The sequence below is a fragment of the Oenanthe melanoleuca genome, chromosome 26 (genome assembly GCF_029582105.1).
Source record: "Oenanthe melanoleuca isolate GR-GAL-2019-014 chromosome 26, OMel1.0, whole genome shotgun sequence".
NCBI lineage: Eukaryota > Metazoa > Chordata > Aves > Passeriformes > Muscicapidae > Oenanthe > Oenanthe melanoleuca.
The window spans coordinates 1,160,001-1,175,908 of NC_079359.1; the positions used below are offsets into that span (position 1 = coordinate 1,160,001).

General features: G+C 45.9%; 1 protein-coding gene across 5 annotated transcripts in view; it reads left to right on the forward strand.

The window, feature by feature from the left end:
• The window catches only part of SRGAP2 (SLIT-ROBO Rho GTPase activating protein 2), a 93,271-nt gene that overhangs the window by 45,840 nt on the left and 31,523 nt on the right, over nucleotides 1–15,908 (forward strand). For 3 of the 5 annotated variants that reach the window (XM_056511130.1, XM_056511132.1, XM_056511133.1), the window contains exons 4-8: nucleotides 1,936–1,998; nucleotides 5,801–6,016; nucleotides 7,129–7,257; nucleotides 13,938–14,162; nucleotides 15,778–15,879. In XM_056511130.1, coding sequence (XP_056367105.1) covers nucleotides 1,936–1,998; nucleotides 5,801–6,016; nucleotides 7,129–7,257; nucleotides 13,938–14,162; nucleotides 15,778–15,879 — 735 coding nt within the window. The remainder of the gene's footprint in view (nucleotides 1–1,935; nucleotides 1,999–5,800; nucleotides 6,017–7,128; nucleotides 7,258–13,937; nucleotides 14,163–15,777; nucleotides 15,880–15,908) is intronic. The other 2 variants (XM_056511131.1, XM_056511134.1) reach the window with 1 other exon arrangement.

Genomic DNA, 15,908 nt, shown 5'->3' on the forward strand with positions numbered 1-15,908 from the left:
TTGTGGGATTTCTATGATTGTGTGATTCCTGTGATTCTGTGGTTGTGTGTTGGTGACCTGTCCCTGCCCAGCACAGCTGAGGAGCTGCCCCACTCCCTCCATCCCCAGCTGTGCCATGTCCCAGGGCTGCTCTTCCAACCAGATCCTGTCCCAGATCTCCAGAAGGGTTTGACCTGATCAGATAAGGACTCACAGTTTGTGGGGACACCCCACCCCACACCCTGTTAATTAAGACTTTGTTGCACAAGCCCTTCCTCACATTAAGGAAGGCACAGACTGGGTTGCAGGTACAGCCAGGAGTAGATCACAGTAAAGCTGATCAAAATATCTTTTATTTATTGCCCTGTTTACAAAGTGAATTGTTCTGCCTGTGCAAACACACAGAATAATAAAGAAAATAGAGAGCACCACAGAACTGAGTGCTGCAGCAGCAGTTGATAGTGAGACATTCACACTGCCAGGACTGCTGCTCTTCCCTTGGCATGGATTTTATTCCTGATTCCCAGGCACTGCCTGGCATCATGTGGAGTCTCTGGTGTGGCAGTGGGATCAGCAGCCTTAATCTGCACTTGGAATTCTGTGGGAATTCAGGGAAATTCTCCTTGTGCATCACCTCCACTGCACTTGAGCAGCAACTTTTTCCTCACATCCAATCCCATTTTCCTCTGACTGTCCCAAGCAAACCCTTCTGCTGCCTCCAGTGTATTTTCATTTACCAGGCTCAGCCAGCTCAGCTTTTTTTTCCTCCTAGACATTTTTTTTTGTGGAATCAGTGCAAGGAGCAGTTTTACATTAACAGTGCAGTTGCACAGCTCTTGTTCTGATGTCCCCTGTGTTCTGTCTTACCCTCATATTAATGGAAGGGATTTTTCCAGTCCAGCAATCCAGCAGCTCCTTTCTTGAGAGCTCATTTGGAAGCACAGAGAATTTTGTCTTTTGACCATTTGGCATCTTCTTTACCCCCTCAACCCAAACCTGCATCAAAATATTCATTTTAACCTCTGCTGTATAATTGATGCCTCAGCAGTTTGTGCAGCAAATGAGCAAATTTTTAGTGCAAGAAATGAGCAAAATGGGCTGGAAGGAGCAGGGTGAGGGGCAGAGGATGGGGCAGTTCCAGCAGCACTGGTGAGGAATATGGGATTGGAACACTTGGAAAGTCCAAAGAATTGGGTATTGGATACTTGGGAATCTCATTGTGCAATTCCAGGCTGGTCTGAACCACAACACCCCAAAATAATAATTAAAAAAAATCTCTAATAAAGCAGTTTTTTCATCTCAGAAACACACTCTGCTGAACTGGACAGTGTGGGGAAAATAATAATTTAAATTTAAATCAGATAATCTTCTGGCTTTTCAATTTATCAGTGTGCTGTTGGATTTTTTCATCATGGCTTAGCACTCTCTTGACTTCCTGGGCAGAAGTGTTGGTTTAAGCATGGGTTTGATCTCATTGACTCTTTATCTGTTTCTTTTCCTGAATGTTGTAGGCATAAATGATCTTGAATTTATCAAATTTGCTTGCCTCAGTAGATATGAAACACTTGTAATGTGAGGGTTGGAGCACAGAAATGCTGCCTCAGTGGGCAGTGAGTGAATAAAATCCAGAAACTGAATGAAATTATTCTTGTTATGTGTTGCTTTCCTTATCCTGCTTCCCTCAGCTCCCACACCAAGCTGTCCTGCATCCAAGCCTTGCTTGATCCTGTGAAAATGGGAAAATTCAGGCTTGAAAATTGAAAATTTCTCTGGAAATTTGCATCTCTGCAGAGCTCTCCTGCCTGTGCCCATCTGAGATGTCAGTTTATTGGTGCCCCTGGCTGGGCACTCTCTGGCTTTGCCAGTGAACTGGGCCTGGATTATTTGTGGGTGCTCTGTGCTCAGTTCCTCTGAGTGTCTTCCTCAATTAACTTTCATTTCTCTGTTCTCTTGCAGAGCAAGGAAGTGGGGCTGCAGCTCCAGGAGGACTTGATGAAGGTTCTCAATGAGCTCTACACGGTAAATCCTGCTGGTTTCTTGGCATCTCCTCAGGCAGAAAGGAGAAATGTTGGACTTCTCCCACCAAGGCTGAGAAAAGTGCTAGAAAGTTCCAGAAATCTCATTTTTCCCCCTCTATCCTCTTGTTGTTTCAACTCTCTAAGTGTTGGCTCCCCCAAAATCTCACCTTCACATCCATTTGTTATTTTACTGCAGTGATGGTTTAAAAAAGAGCCAGAGATGGGAGAATTTTTTCCAAACACCCCAAAAAAATTTAGGGTTTGTGTGGTTTGTCCCTGAGCTCTCAGAAGAGCAGAAATTTCCCATCTGTGCTTTTGCTCCTCACTAAATCCACTGAGGGGAGGAGGAGGATGAGGAAGGATGTGTCCCCCAGGGCTCATCTGCTGCATGGGGATTTTTCTTCTCCCCACACAGATGAATGGGAAAAGCCTCTTGCTCAATGAAAATTTTGCTGTTACTGAGCAAGTTCTCTTCTGTAAAAGCAGAACTCCCTGCTCAGTGGCTCCAAAATGCCTTTTCATTTTGTCCTTCCTTGGTGATTTCTTGGGTCATGACACTGAGATTTCTGTTCTGCCCTTCCTCCTTCCCAAAGGTGACCCAGGGTTGTTTCTCTGGCCATGGAATATTGACCCTGTGATGAAATTGGGGGTAAAAAAATCAGTGTTGCAGAGTTTCAGGGGTGCCCTGAAATTTCCTGCATCAGTAAAATTCACAGAGGGAATTGTTTCATTGCAGTTTGTTACAATTAGAGCCTCAAAGCCAAATATTCAGGCAAATCAGAAATTATTTTTTATTTGAGGGAATAATTGGCTCAGCTTTGAGTGCTGTCATGGATGGGATCCTGAGGAAGGATGTGGATCTGCCTCTAAAAACAGATTTTAGGAGCTGAGATCAGTTTGTGATCCAGGTTCAGCTGCTGAGTGGAGTCTGATGGGCAGGGGATCATTTCTGGCTGCCAGGCTCTGACCTGGCATTTTTGAGCCAAATAGTGAATTCTGCTAATTTCTCTACCCCTGGAAGGAAGAACTTCCAGAATTCAGCCTTTGCTAAACAAAGTGATGTAAGGAATTGATATTTTTAATGGCAGTGCTGGGAATTTGAAATCTATTTATCAATTCCTCCTGCTGCAGAACTCTGAATTGTCCCTTCACCAGAAAACCTTTTACTTTGCAAAAAGCCACTTCTGATCATGCTAAAAGCTGCTTTTTGCTGGAACTAAAGCCACCCCACCAGTGATTAAATTTAGTGGTGCTTTTAGAAAATTCCACCTCTTTTTCTGGATGTGGGCTGGGTGACAAAGTGGGGATCAACCAAAGGTTGGATGATCCTGGAGATCTTTCCCACCCTCAGTGATTCCCTAATTCCATATCCAAAGGATTGGCAGAATCCCTGCTTTTAGAAAAAATGGATCTGGGTGCAATCTTGATGTTGTCCTAGCACTGAGGGTTGTGTTTTCCTGTAATTTTTCAGCCCTGTGCCATCTTGGCCTCAGCAGACCCCAGTGAGTCACCAGTGTCCCCACAGCAGAGCCTGTGGCTGCCAGCGTGGCACAAACCCATTCAAATCCCATTTAAACTGGGATTTCTCCCTCTGCCTTTGCTCTCTGCCAGCTCCACTCTGAGCAAGAGAGGAAAAGCAACTCCTCCATCTATTATTATAATTATAAACTGCTTTGTAGTCTGAGCATCTGCAGGGGCTGGGAGTGTGAATTATTCAGGCTGCACTCACATTCCCTTCCATGCAGAAATCCTGAATCTCTCTGGATCTGGGACCTCTGCAGAGAGGGAGCACAGGGCCCACTTAGGTAAAATTGTGTTATATTCTAGTGCAAAATAGCTGTAAATGGGTTTTCAGCTGAGATAAATCAAATTATTCACAAGTGGAGCTGTTATTGCTGCTGGAATGGGTGACTTGATGCAATTGTGCATTTTTTTTTCCCCCTGTGAGTGTCGTGTCGTGTTTGTTTTGGTGTGGGGTTCAAATTGCTTTGCATTTATGGGTAAAAAGCTGGTTTATATCTCATGTCCCTTGGTTCTGTTTGCTTAACACAAATCTAGGCATTGATACCACGTGAAACAAATGGGATTTTTCTGACTGTGAGGAGGTATTTATCTATATTTACTTAGAAAAATGTGCTGTAATAGAAGTTATCCATGCAGCACAGGGTCCAGGCCTCCCTAAATGCAAGAACCACACTTGTTTATTCTAATTATGATTTTTTTTTTATTACATAAGGGACCCAGAAATACTTTTGTGTCCCAAATTGGGTTTGAACAAATGGCACCTGAGTGGCTCTTGCACTGGCTGGATTTGCATCCTGTGATGTTTGGAGCTGTGACTCACCCAGATGAAAGGCTGGTGGGGCTCCCTCCAGAAACCTTTACCTGCTGATGAAAAGCTCTCATTTTCCTGCCATGGCATTTCCTTTGAACAGTCAAGGAGGCTGCATTTAGTCTGCAGCCCTTTTGATTGTTTTGGTTTTTGTGCCTCCTTTATTGGCTTGTGCAAGAAGGCAGAAGCCAAAATCAAACAAAGCAGCAGCTGCACAATCACCCCCTGGATTTCAGATTCAACTTGGGGCTCAGCCACCTCCTGCTTTCCTGACTTGGGAAGTTTAGGAAGTTTCCCTGAGTGTTTTTTATTTCTGGCTCAGGTGTTTCAGATTCATTTTGGGGCCCAGGCACCTCCTGTTTTCCTGACCTGGGAAGTTTCCCTGAGTGGTTTTTTTTTCTGGCTTAGGTATTTCAGATTCATTTCGGGGCTCATCCACCTCCTGCTTTGCTGAGCTGGGAAGTTTCCCTGAGTGTTTTTTATTTTCTGGTTCAGATATTTCAGATTCACTCTGGGGCTCAGCCACCTCCTGTTTTCCTGACCTGGGAAGTTTGGGAAGTTTAGGAAGTTTCTCTGAGTGGTTTTTTTTTCTGGCTCAGGTATTTCACATTCATTTAAGAGCTCAGGCACCTCCTGCCCTGATTCCTGACCTGGGAAGTTTAGGAAGTTTCTCTGAGTGAGTTTTTTTTTCTGGCTCAGGTGTTTCAGATTCGTTTTCATTTTGGGGCTCATCCACCTCCTGCTTTGCTGAGCTGGGAAGTTTCCCTGAGTGTTTTTTATTTTCTGGTTCAGATATTTCAGATTCATTTTGGAGCTCAGGCACCTCCTGCCCTGATTCCTGACCTGGGAAGTTTAGGAAGTTTCCCTGAGTGTTTTTTATTTTCTGGCTCAGGTATTTCAGATTCACTTTGGGGCTCAGCCACCTCCTGCTTTGCTCACCTGGGAGGTTTCCCTGAGTGTTTTTTATTTCTGATTCAGGTATTTCATTTTCACTTTGGGGCTCAGCCACCTCCTGCTTTGCTCACCTGGGAGGTTTCCCTGAGTGTTTTTTATTTCTGATTCAGGTATTTCATTTTTATTTTGGAGCTCAGGCACCTTCTGCTTTCCTGACCTGGGAAGTTTAGGAAGTTTCCCTGAGTGTTTTTTATTTCTAGTTCAGATATTTCAGATTCATTTTGGGGCTCAGGCAGCTCCTGCCCTGATTCCTGAGCTGGGAAGTTTAGGAGGTTTCCCTGAGTGATTTTTTTTCCTGATTCAATTATTTCAGATTCATTTTGGGGCTCAGGCACCTCCTGCCCTGATTCCTGACCTGGGAAGTTTAGGAAGTTTCCCTGAGTGTTTTTTATTTCTAGTTCAGGTATTTCAGATTCATTTTGGGGCTCAGCCTGGGAAGTTTAGGAGGTTTCCCTGAGTGCTTTTCCTCTGTGGCTCAAGTGTTCCAGGCCCTGAGTGTTGGATGTTTTTGCTGCAGGTGATGAAAACCTACCACATGTACAACGCTGACAGCATCAGTGCCCAGAGCAAGCTGAAGGAGGCCGAGAAGCAGGAGGAGAAGCAGATTGGGAAGTCGGTGAGGCAGGAGGAGAGGCAGACCCCGCGCTCCCCCGACTCCAGCTCCAGCGCCAGGTTCGAGGAGAAGCACGTCCGCAGGAGCTCGGTGAAGAAAATCGAGAAGATGAAGGAGAAGGTGAGGCCTGAATTCTGAGTTTTCTGCTCTGTTTGGGTGTGCTTTCCCTTGTGCTTAGGGTGATAAAGACAAATAGTCCAATACCAGCTATGGACTCAAGGACAGTCTCCTCAGACTCCAGGCCCAAAGTATAAACAAGGTGAGAAGAGGAGGGCGGGCCAGCCAGGAGAAGAGGAGGACACCTTACAGTTTGAGACTATTAATTGGATGGTTGAATCCTGTGTGTAAATGGACTGAAGTCTATAAAAATGTGAAATCATGTGACCAAGCCCTCCTTTACCTTACCTTGGAGCCACTCGGGCAGGTACTGCCTTTGAAGGCCTCTCAGTAAATACCCATTTACCTCCCCTGACTCTGTGTGAGCTCTGCTCCTGCTCCTAAAGGCAGCAGAGGTAGAGGCAGGAGCAGAGCAGCCCTGGTCCCCTCCTCACACCCAAAGCTCTTCCTCTGTGCAGCTTTTGTTGCACAGCTGCTGCAGGACAGGAGGGCAGCAGCTTTCCTGTGCTGCAGTCTGTGTCCCTGGGAGTGCAGGCAGGGACAGAATCCAGCCCAGAGTGGGGAGGGAGCTGCCTGCCTGGGTTTGGTGGTTAATGTGATTGTTTTTGTTCTCCAGAGCACAGGCCTGTGCCTCAGGGAGCCCAGCAGTCCCAGGCTGGCTCTGGGGGCAGAGCCAGTGGCTCAGCAGTCGATCACTCCAGCAGTTCAGCCCTGAGCTTCAAACCAGTAGAAGGAAATGGATCATCTTTGGGTTTATTTGGGCTCTGGAGGGACCAAGTTCAGGCCTTGGAAGAGTTGGGGTGCCTGCAGCACCCTCAGACCCTCCTGGGCTTCTCTGCTGGTGCTGGAGCTGGGCCAAAACCTCCTAAACCCCCCTTGTCCCTCCATTCCTCCTTTAATCTTCCCCATACACAAGACTTTAAATCCAGTGTAGCAATGCTTGAACTCATCTAAATAATTAATCTGCATTTCAAGTCTTGGAGTCCTGGCAAAACTGGAATTCCAATGGGCAGAACCTGTGTGAGCAGAGCAGGATTTGCTGAGTGCTCTGTGGTGCTGCTCATGGTGCTGCTCACCTCTTCTCATGCTATATTCTGATTTTTGTTGTCTTTCAGCGCCAGGCAAAGTACACAGAGAACAGACTGAAGGCAATCAAGGCCAGGAATGAGTATCTGCTGGCCCTGGAAGCCACCAATGCCTCGGTGTTCAAGTACTACATCCATGACCTGTCTGATCTCATTGATGTAAGTGCTGCTGCTGGGGCCTGGAGCCTCAGCAAACCCTGCCCAGCACAGCTGGAAACCTCTGCACAGCTGGAAACCTCTGCACAGCTGGGCTGGGCAGCCTGGGGGTCACTGAGGTGTGACAGGAGCTTTTCTTTCTGTGTTACACAGACAGGAGAGAAAAGGAGGAGCTGCTTGGTTAAAGTGAGAGCCAGCTTCAGAGTCTGAACTGCTGCCTGGCATTTTCATTTTAAGCCAACCCAAGATTTTAACTCAGAAGCACATTTTCATTCTAAGCAAACCCCCAAGATTTTAACTCAGAAGCACATTTGAAAACAGGTTTTTTAGCTGTAGAAACAGTGGAAGCAATGTGGTCAAAGAGAGGGAGTTCAGAAGTGCTTCCTAAAGCTGCTTTTGGCCAAGGCATTGAATTCTGGAATATTCTGAGTTGGAAAGGACCCACATCCAGTGCAGCTCCTGGCCCTGCACAGACACCCCAAAATCCCACCCTGTGCTGGGGGTGCTGTCCAAGCTCTCCTGGAGCTCTGGGAGCTTTGAGCAGTGCCCAGCACCCTCTGGGGGAAGAACCTTCCCCTGATCTCCATCCCAAACCTCCCTGGCACAGCTCCAGCCTTCCCTCAGATCCTTTCCTGCCCACCAGACTCTATTTCAGTCTCCCACCACTCAGGGGGCAGCAATTCTGCTTTTGGTAAAACACACCACAAAAAAACCAAAAAAACCCAACAAAATTGTGATGTTTGGAGAACCCCTGAGGTCATTGCCAGGGATGGAGCCTCCCCTGAGCCTGGGCTGGCATTTGAGGCAGTGGCTCTTGGTGGCCTCTTCCAAAGCCACCCCTGCTGGGAGCTGCAGGCAGTGCTGAGCACAAGAGTCTCTAGACACAGGCAGTGAAGAGCACTCAGATCTCTGTTAATTACTCAGCTATTAGAGTAACCAGCAGTCTGCAGGATCCATCCATCCTGGAGTGCTCTTGTGCCAGGTGTTGATTTAAACCTGTCCTGTGGAGGTCAGGGCTGCCACTGGGAGCACTTTGGGAATTGTTGCTGTTTCCCAGTGTCCTGGTTTGAGGATTGCTGCACTGACAGACCTGCTCTGTTCATTCCTGCTGCCTTTTCAGGAGCCCTGGTTTGGTTAATATTTGTTCAGCCTTAATTGCATGGCCCTGGGATTTTAACAGGGGCCATGGATCTCTGTATATATTTATATCTCTGTATGTAGAGATATATCTCTGTGAATAGAATTAGGAATAGAATTAGGAATAGAATTAGGAATAGAATTAGGAATAGAATTAGGAATAGAATTAGGAATAGAATTAGGAATAGAATTAGGAATAGAATTAGGAATAGAATTAGGAATAGAATAGGAATAGAATAGAAATAGAATAGAAATAGAATAGAAATAGGAATGGAATAGACTAGGAATAGAATAGAACAATAATATATAAAAATATATATGCAAATATATAAAAATGTATATAAAGGTATAAAAATATAATATCATATAATATCATATAATATCATATAATATCATATAATATCATATAATATCTCTTTATATATTTCTATCAGAGCTACAAGATTGGGATTAATTTCACCAGCATCAGCCTGATTTAATTGTTTTAATTTTTTCATCTGAAGCCCTGTTTCTCAGGTTTTCCCCCAAAATGCTGCCTGGTTCAGTTGTCTGGTCTTGGTGTATCCTCATGAATCTCAGGTAGCAAAGAATCCAGTTGGGTTTCACAAGCCCAGAATCATTTCTGAGCTCTGAGCTGTTTTCAGCAGGACAGGACAAATCTGGGCTGCAGTCCCTGGGCAGTCCCAGCTGTGGCTGGGGCATGGCAGAACAAGAACCCAAATTTCTGAATTCAGGGATTTGTCTGTCCCTAGAGAGGAGCCCTCGTGGCTCTGGGTGAGCCCCTGCCCCTGGAACAGCCAGTTTAACTCCACAAGTTCCCATCATCTTCAGAATAAAAGTGTTATCTGCTCTGGGGTCAGGCATGGAAAAATGGGGGAGCACAGGAGATGGAGTTCAGTTATCTCATTGTTAAAACAGAGGGAAAATGGATTTATTAATGCCTTTGATCCTGAAGGATTGAAAATTAACAGTTATAACCACTGATGGTTATCTGAGCCATCTGACTTGAATAAAAATGTGATTTTTAAGCCAGGCTGTAATGCCTTCCCTCCATCTAATCATTTGGTGATATTGAATTTTGAAATATAATATAAAAGTAATCTGCAAAGTTACTTACAAGGAGATTGTGTTAGGCCAAACAGCATTAAGCTTGATGTTTAATGCCATGTTTATCCAGCACATTGTTCCCTGTGCAGGGAAGGATAACAGGGAGTTAATTCTTTGTCCAGAGTTAAGAGCAGTAAATTGTTTCTGCCATAGCCCAGTAGTTCTGAATTTCCTGACTTTGGGGACTGAGGCAGCTCTTTGATGCTAATGAAATATTACAGTGATGGGGAAGTTTGCATTAACTCATATTTATAAAAGGGTCACTAGGACAGGATTGGAAAAAAAAAAAAAAAAAAAAAAAAAAAAGATAAAAATGTGTGTGAGAGTCCCAGAGCTTTGCTCTTCTAGGGATAAATAGGTGTTCCATGGCTGCCTAGTCCAGGATCTCATCCTTCCCCTAATGTGAATTGCATTTTAAAACAAAAGGCTTTTCCCCCTTAAATCTTCAGTTTTTGAGGCCTGTTTGAAAGGTAACTGGCAAAGGGTTAATCAGCTGTCATGTTGGGAAGTGAATTTGAATGAGTTATCATTAAACTCCTATAAAAAATTGATTTCCTTTGAGACAGATTCCATCAAACATTTATATAACCCAGAAAAGGGCTGGCAGGATGGTGCATTTGTAAACATGGAACACTGGCCTTAAAAAAAAACCAAAACCCTTTAAAGTGGGGGAGAAGCTGGGAAATGTTTTCTGTCAGAGGCTGCAAAGAGCCAGTTCTGCTGAGCAGGGTGGGGTGTGCACAGCAGTGCCCTGGGCATTCCCAGTGCTCCCAGTGCATTTCTGGGGACACTGGGAGGACAAACTGGTCACACTGGGAGGGTGCACAGGCGCCTGTCCCACAGCAGGAGTTGTGTTCAGGTCTGGGCTCTGCAGATCAGGAATGAGAAGGAGCTGCTGGAGAGGGTCCAGCAGAACCCACAAAGATGATTTGGGGTCTGGAGCATCTCCCTGGTGAGGAGAGACTGGAGGGGCTGGGGAAGGGGAGGATGAGAGGGGGTCCCATCAATCAATATCCCATTGATCCATAAATTAATATCTCATAGATCCATACAGATATCCCACTGATATCCCATACAAATATCCTATAGATCCATATATATATCCCATAAATTAATATCCCATAGATCCATACAAATATCCCACTGATATCCCATACAAATATCCCACAGATCCATACTGATAGCCCATCAATCAATATCCCGTAGATCCATACAGTTATCCCATTGATATCCCATACAAATATCCCATTGATCCATACAGATATACCATAAATCAATATCCCATAGATCCATACAGATATCCTATAAATTAATATCCCATAGATCCATACAGATATCCCATTGATATCCTGTACAAATATCCTATAGATCCATACAGATGTCCCATCAATCACTGTCTCATTGATCCATACAGTTATCCCATTGATATCCCATACAAATATCCCATTGATATCCCATACAGATATCCCATAGATCCATACAGATATCCTATAAATTAATATCCCATTGATCCATACAGTTAGCCCATAAATCAATGTCCCATAGATCCATACAGATATCCCATTGATATCCTGTACAAATATCCCATAGATCCATACAGATATCCCATCAATCAATATCCCATAGATCCATACAAATACCCCATCAATCAATATCCCACAGGTCCATACAAACCACTCAGGATGGTGCCAGGCTCTGTGCAGCCACAGGACAACGAGTAACAAATTCCAACACAACAAATTCCACCTGCACAGGAGGAAGAGTTTCTGTCCATGAGGGTGGCAGGGCCTGGAGCCCAGGGAGCTCCTGGAGTTCCCTCTCTGCAGCCACCCCAAACCCACCTGGACATGTCCCTGTGTCACCCCCAGGTGACCCTGCCTTGGCCTGGCTGATCTCCCTTTGCACCCCAAAAATTCTGAGAAAAGGAGTGAGTGCTGCTGTTAAACCTGAGCTGGTCCTGGTTCTGATCCTGGTCCTGATCCTGATCTCCTGGTCCTGGTCCTGATCCTGATCCTGATCTCCTGGTCCTGATCCTGATCTCCTGGTCCTGGTCCTGATCTCCTGGTCCTGATCTCCTGGTCCTGGTCCTGATCCTGATCTCCTGGTCCTGGTCCTTGGCCCAGTCCCATCTTCCCCCATGGCTGCACTAGCTGTGAGTGCCTCTTGATCCAAGGCTGCCTCCACACGTGCAGATTCTCAATCAAGCCTCTTTTGTTTTGCTTTTTTGGTTTTTTATTTTTTTCCCTTGGCTGGTTTTGTTCTTTTCTGATTGAATGTAAAGTCCTTTAATTCTCTGCCTGCAGCCCAAGCAGCAACTGCAGCTCTTTTTCCAAGGCTTCCCACCTGCCACAGCTTGTTTGGCACCAGAGCCAGGCTTCCAGCACTGGGTGGCAGGAATTCTGTGGGAGCAGGGAATGGTCCAGCAGTTTCTCTTCCCTCTCCCCCCACCCCCTTCTCCCTTTTCCCCCCCTTTTTTCCTCTGAGTTTGCAAACAATGACAGTGATGAGACCCAAATGATGGGCGAGGAGGAGTTTGCATGTGAATTCTGCTTACAGAGCAGCACAGCAATCAGGCAGATGGTCTCTTTCTTTCCTTTTTGGATATTCTCCTAGTGGATGTAATCTTGCTTGTCATTCCAAGAAGGTGGGCTCCTTCTTGCTCATGGTTGAAAAATCCAGCCTGGTTCTGATCTCATGCTGATGAAAAGCTCCTTTTTTCCCCCTTCTGAAACATGCAAACTTGGCTCTGCAGCCGTGGTGGAAATGAAGCTGCTTGATTGTCTCCCAGTGACATCACCCCAGGGTCAGCCATAGCCAGGAAATTCTTGACCATAACCACTTCTTGCTTCAAAGTTTTTTGCTCTTCTGTTTCACCCCAGCGGTGAAATCATCCCAACTGGTGGCTGCTGGGTTTTGGATGACTCTGATTTCATGTCCAGGTCATGCTCCTCCTTCCTGAAGTACACAGAGTGAAGCAGTTTGCTGAATTCTGGGATTGTTTGGGTCCAGATTGCCTTTTATAGATGATCCAGCTCCTGTGTCTTGTCTCTCCAATAGCACTTGAGTGCTTTCCTTTGAGTGATGGTATTTAAGGATTTTGGAGTGTATTCATAGGAACAAGACCCCTAAAAGTCAGGTTAGAATTTAGGGGAATCCACTGCCCTGCTGTTGAACCTCCCCACTTCATTTTTGGATGAAATGATTCTCCAGTTCTCCGTGAAAAACGAATCTCTAAAACTCCACAAACTGTTATAACAATTTAAGCTTATATTATAGCTTGTAATTTAAGCAATATAATTATAACATGGTGATAAAATTTGCATAAGGTGCTCTGTGCAGTGAGTGAGAGATGTGGGACCTCCCTGCCACCCAGAAGATGACAAAACCCCAGACCCCATTCCCCATTTATCCAATTCCTGCCATTGGGAATGTTTAGATACAAAAATCCCAGCCCCCATTCCCCATTTATCCAACTCCTGCCTTTGGGAATGCTCAGATACAAAAACCCCACAATCCATTCCCCATTTATCCAACTCCTGCCTTTGGGAATGCTCAGACCCCATTCCCCATTTATCCAATTCCTGCCTATGGAAGTGTTCAGTTATAAAACCCCAGACCCCATTCCCCATTTATCCAACTCCTGCCTTTGGGAATGCTCAGACCCCATTCCCCATTTATCCAACTCCTGCCTTTGGGAGATTTCAGATACAAAAACCCCAGACCCCATTCCCCATTTATCCAATTCCTGCCTATGGAAATGTTCAGATATAAAACCCCCACACCCCATTCCCCATTTATCCAACTCCTGCCTTTGGGAATGCTCAGATACAAAAACCCCAGACCCCATTCCCATTTATCCAATTCCTGCCTATGGAAATGTTCAGATATAAAACCCCCACACCCCATTCCCCATTTATCCAACTCCTGCTTTTGGGATTGCTCAGATACAAAAACCCCACACCCCATTCCCCATTTATCCAACTCCTGCCTATGGAAATGTTCAGATACAAAACCCCATTCCCCATTTATCCAACTCCTGCCTTTGGGAATGTTCAGATACTAAAACCCCACACCCCATTCCCCATTTATCCAACTCCTGCCTTTGGGAGATTTCAGATACAAAAGCCCCAGACCCCATTCCCCATTCATGGCACTCCTGCCTATGGAAATGCTCAGATACAAACCCCCAGACCCCATTCCCCATTTATCCAACTCCTGCCTTTGGGAATGCTCAGATACAAAAACCCCACAATCCATTCCCCGTTTATCCAACTCCTGCCTATGGAAATGTTCAGATACAAACCCCCAGACCCCATTCCCCATTTATCCAACTCCTGCCTTTGGGAGATTTCAGATACAAACCCCCAGACCCCATTCCCCACTCGTGGCACTCAGAGTGCCATTCCCTCCATTCATCTGGAGCTGTGCTGTTTCTCCAGCAGTGCTGTGACCTGGGCTACCACGCCAGCCTGAACCGGGCGCTGCGGACGTTCCTGTCGGCCGAGCTGAACCTGGAGCAGTCCAAGCACGAGGGGCTGGATGCCATTGAGAACGCTGTGGAGAACCTGGATGCCAACAGTGACAAGCAGAGGCTGATGGAGATGTACAACAACGTCTTCTGCCCCCCCATGAAGTTTGAGTTCCAGCCACACATGGGGGACATGGTCAGTGTGGGTCCCTCCTGCAGCTCTGCCTGTTTAGCACTTGGTTTTGATAAGTTGATCCTCTCCAGGGCTGCCTGTTTGGCTCTTTGGGAGCCTCAGAGGTGGGAGATGATGTGAAGGTTAATCATTAGCTCGTGGCAGAGATATCTGAATTTTACTGTTTGGCTGTCAAAGCTGGATGGTCTCCAGAGGTTCCTTGCAACCCCAAAGTTTGTGTGAAAAGGAGAAAGTGCTGCTGTTAAATCTGAGCTGATCCTTGGCCCTTCACTGGAGGTGAAAATGCTTAGTTAGGTTTAATATTAAATATGAGTAGGAAACACTGCTTCAGCCTACAGCTTAACCCTCAAGATTAACAACCTCTGAATTTTGAGATTGGAAGGGCCAATATAAGAACCCTAAATGCTGTTTTTTTTGCAGGATCTGAGTATGCAGCCATAGAGCACAAATGCTTTGCACTGGTGCTTTTTGCATCCTCCTTTTGAGCTGGGGCTCTCAGAGGACTCTGTGTTTTTGGACAAACCCCTCTCTTTTATGGGTTTATCAAGGTGTGGTTGCTGAGCTGGGAGCTGTGGAAAGTCACACACACAGAATGGCAGCAGTGCACAATGTGACAATTTAGGTCAGCTGCCTGGATTTCCAGATTATCCCCCGAGCACAGAACAGTCTCTTGCAGGCAGCCTCTTCTTTGGGGCTGGGAATCACAGCCACTGCTCCAGGCTCTTCTTTGTCTCTCACATTTCAAGTGAAACCTTCAGACTGCAAATGACCTTTCCTGGATTTTTTTTTGTGCTTCCGATGCTGTAAGATCACAGGAAGAAAAGGAATTACCTGCAGAGTCTCATTGAGGAGCAGCTCCCATTCACTGAACCATTTATCTTGCTGCTTCTCAAGGCCAGAGGAGTGTTTAGAAATGCAGCTGATGGTCTCTACACTGGTGCTGCACACAGCAGATGAAATCAGAATCTGTGAACCTGTGTGTGCATGGCTGGGATAAAACTCCCAGTTTCAATTTCTGTCTCTGAACAAACAGCCTCAGGCAGTGAGGTCAGTGTTTTCTTTTCAAAATCCATGCAAAACCCAGAACACAGCTGAAGGGACAAGCTGGCTCATGCTGTGGAATGAGAGTTTTTCTGAGCAGCTCAGGGAGCCTCAGTGTTCTGGTGTGTGTGACAGGTCCCCAGCCTGTGCTTTTTTATTTCAGGATATTTTATTTCTGCCCTGGATTCATCCAACAATGAATGTGCAGGTGTTCAGCTGAGCAATCCCAGCCCCTTGTGCCCCTCCCCAGGATGCCAGGCTGAAGCACTGAACCAGATTCCTCATTTTTGATGTGATTTATGTGAATACAGAGGATAAAGCACCTCCAGATTTTCCAAAACACTGATGAGCTGACATCACTGAAAGCAGCTGATGTTTTCTTGCTCTTCTTTGATGTTGCCACCATCCCCTGCTCACTGTTCAGTCCTCTCAGGGAGGGAGCTGCAGTTCTGGCACAACCCTCTCCTCTGGTTGAAATCCAGGTTTACCAAGTTTTAAAGTGCAGCACTTCAGAGAACGTGTGTGGCTGATAAATAAAGAAATAATTGCAGTTCTCTGCTGGCTGTTTCTCCTGCAGGAGTCCCAGCTCTGTGCCCAGCAGCCAGTGCAGGGTGAGCTGGTGCAGAGGTGTCAGCAGCTGCAGTCCCGCCTGTCCACGCTCAAGATCGAAAATGAAGAGGTCAGTCAACACCCAAAACTCAGCAACCC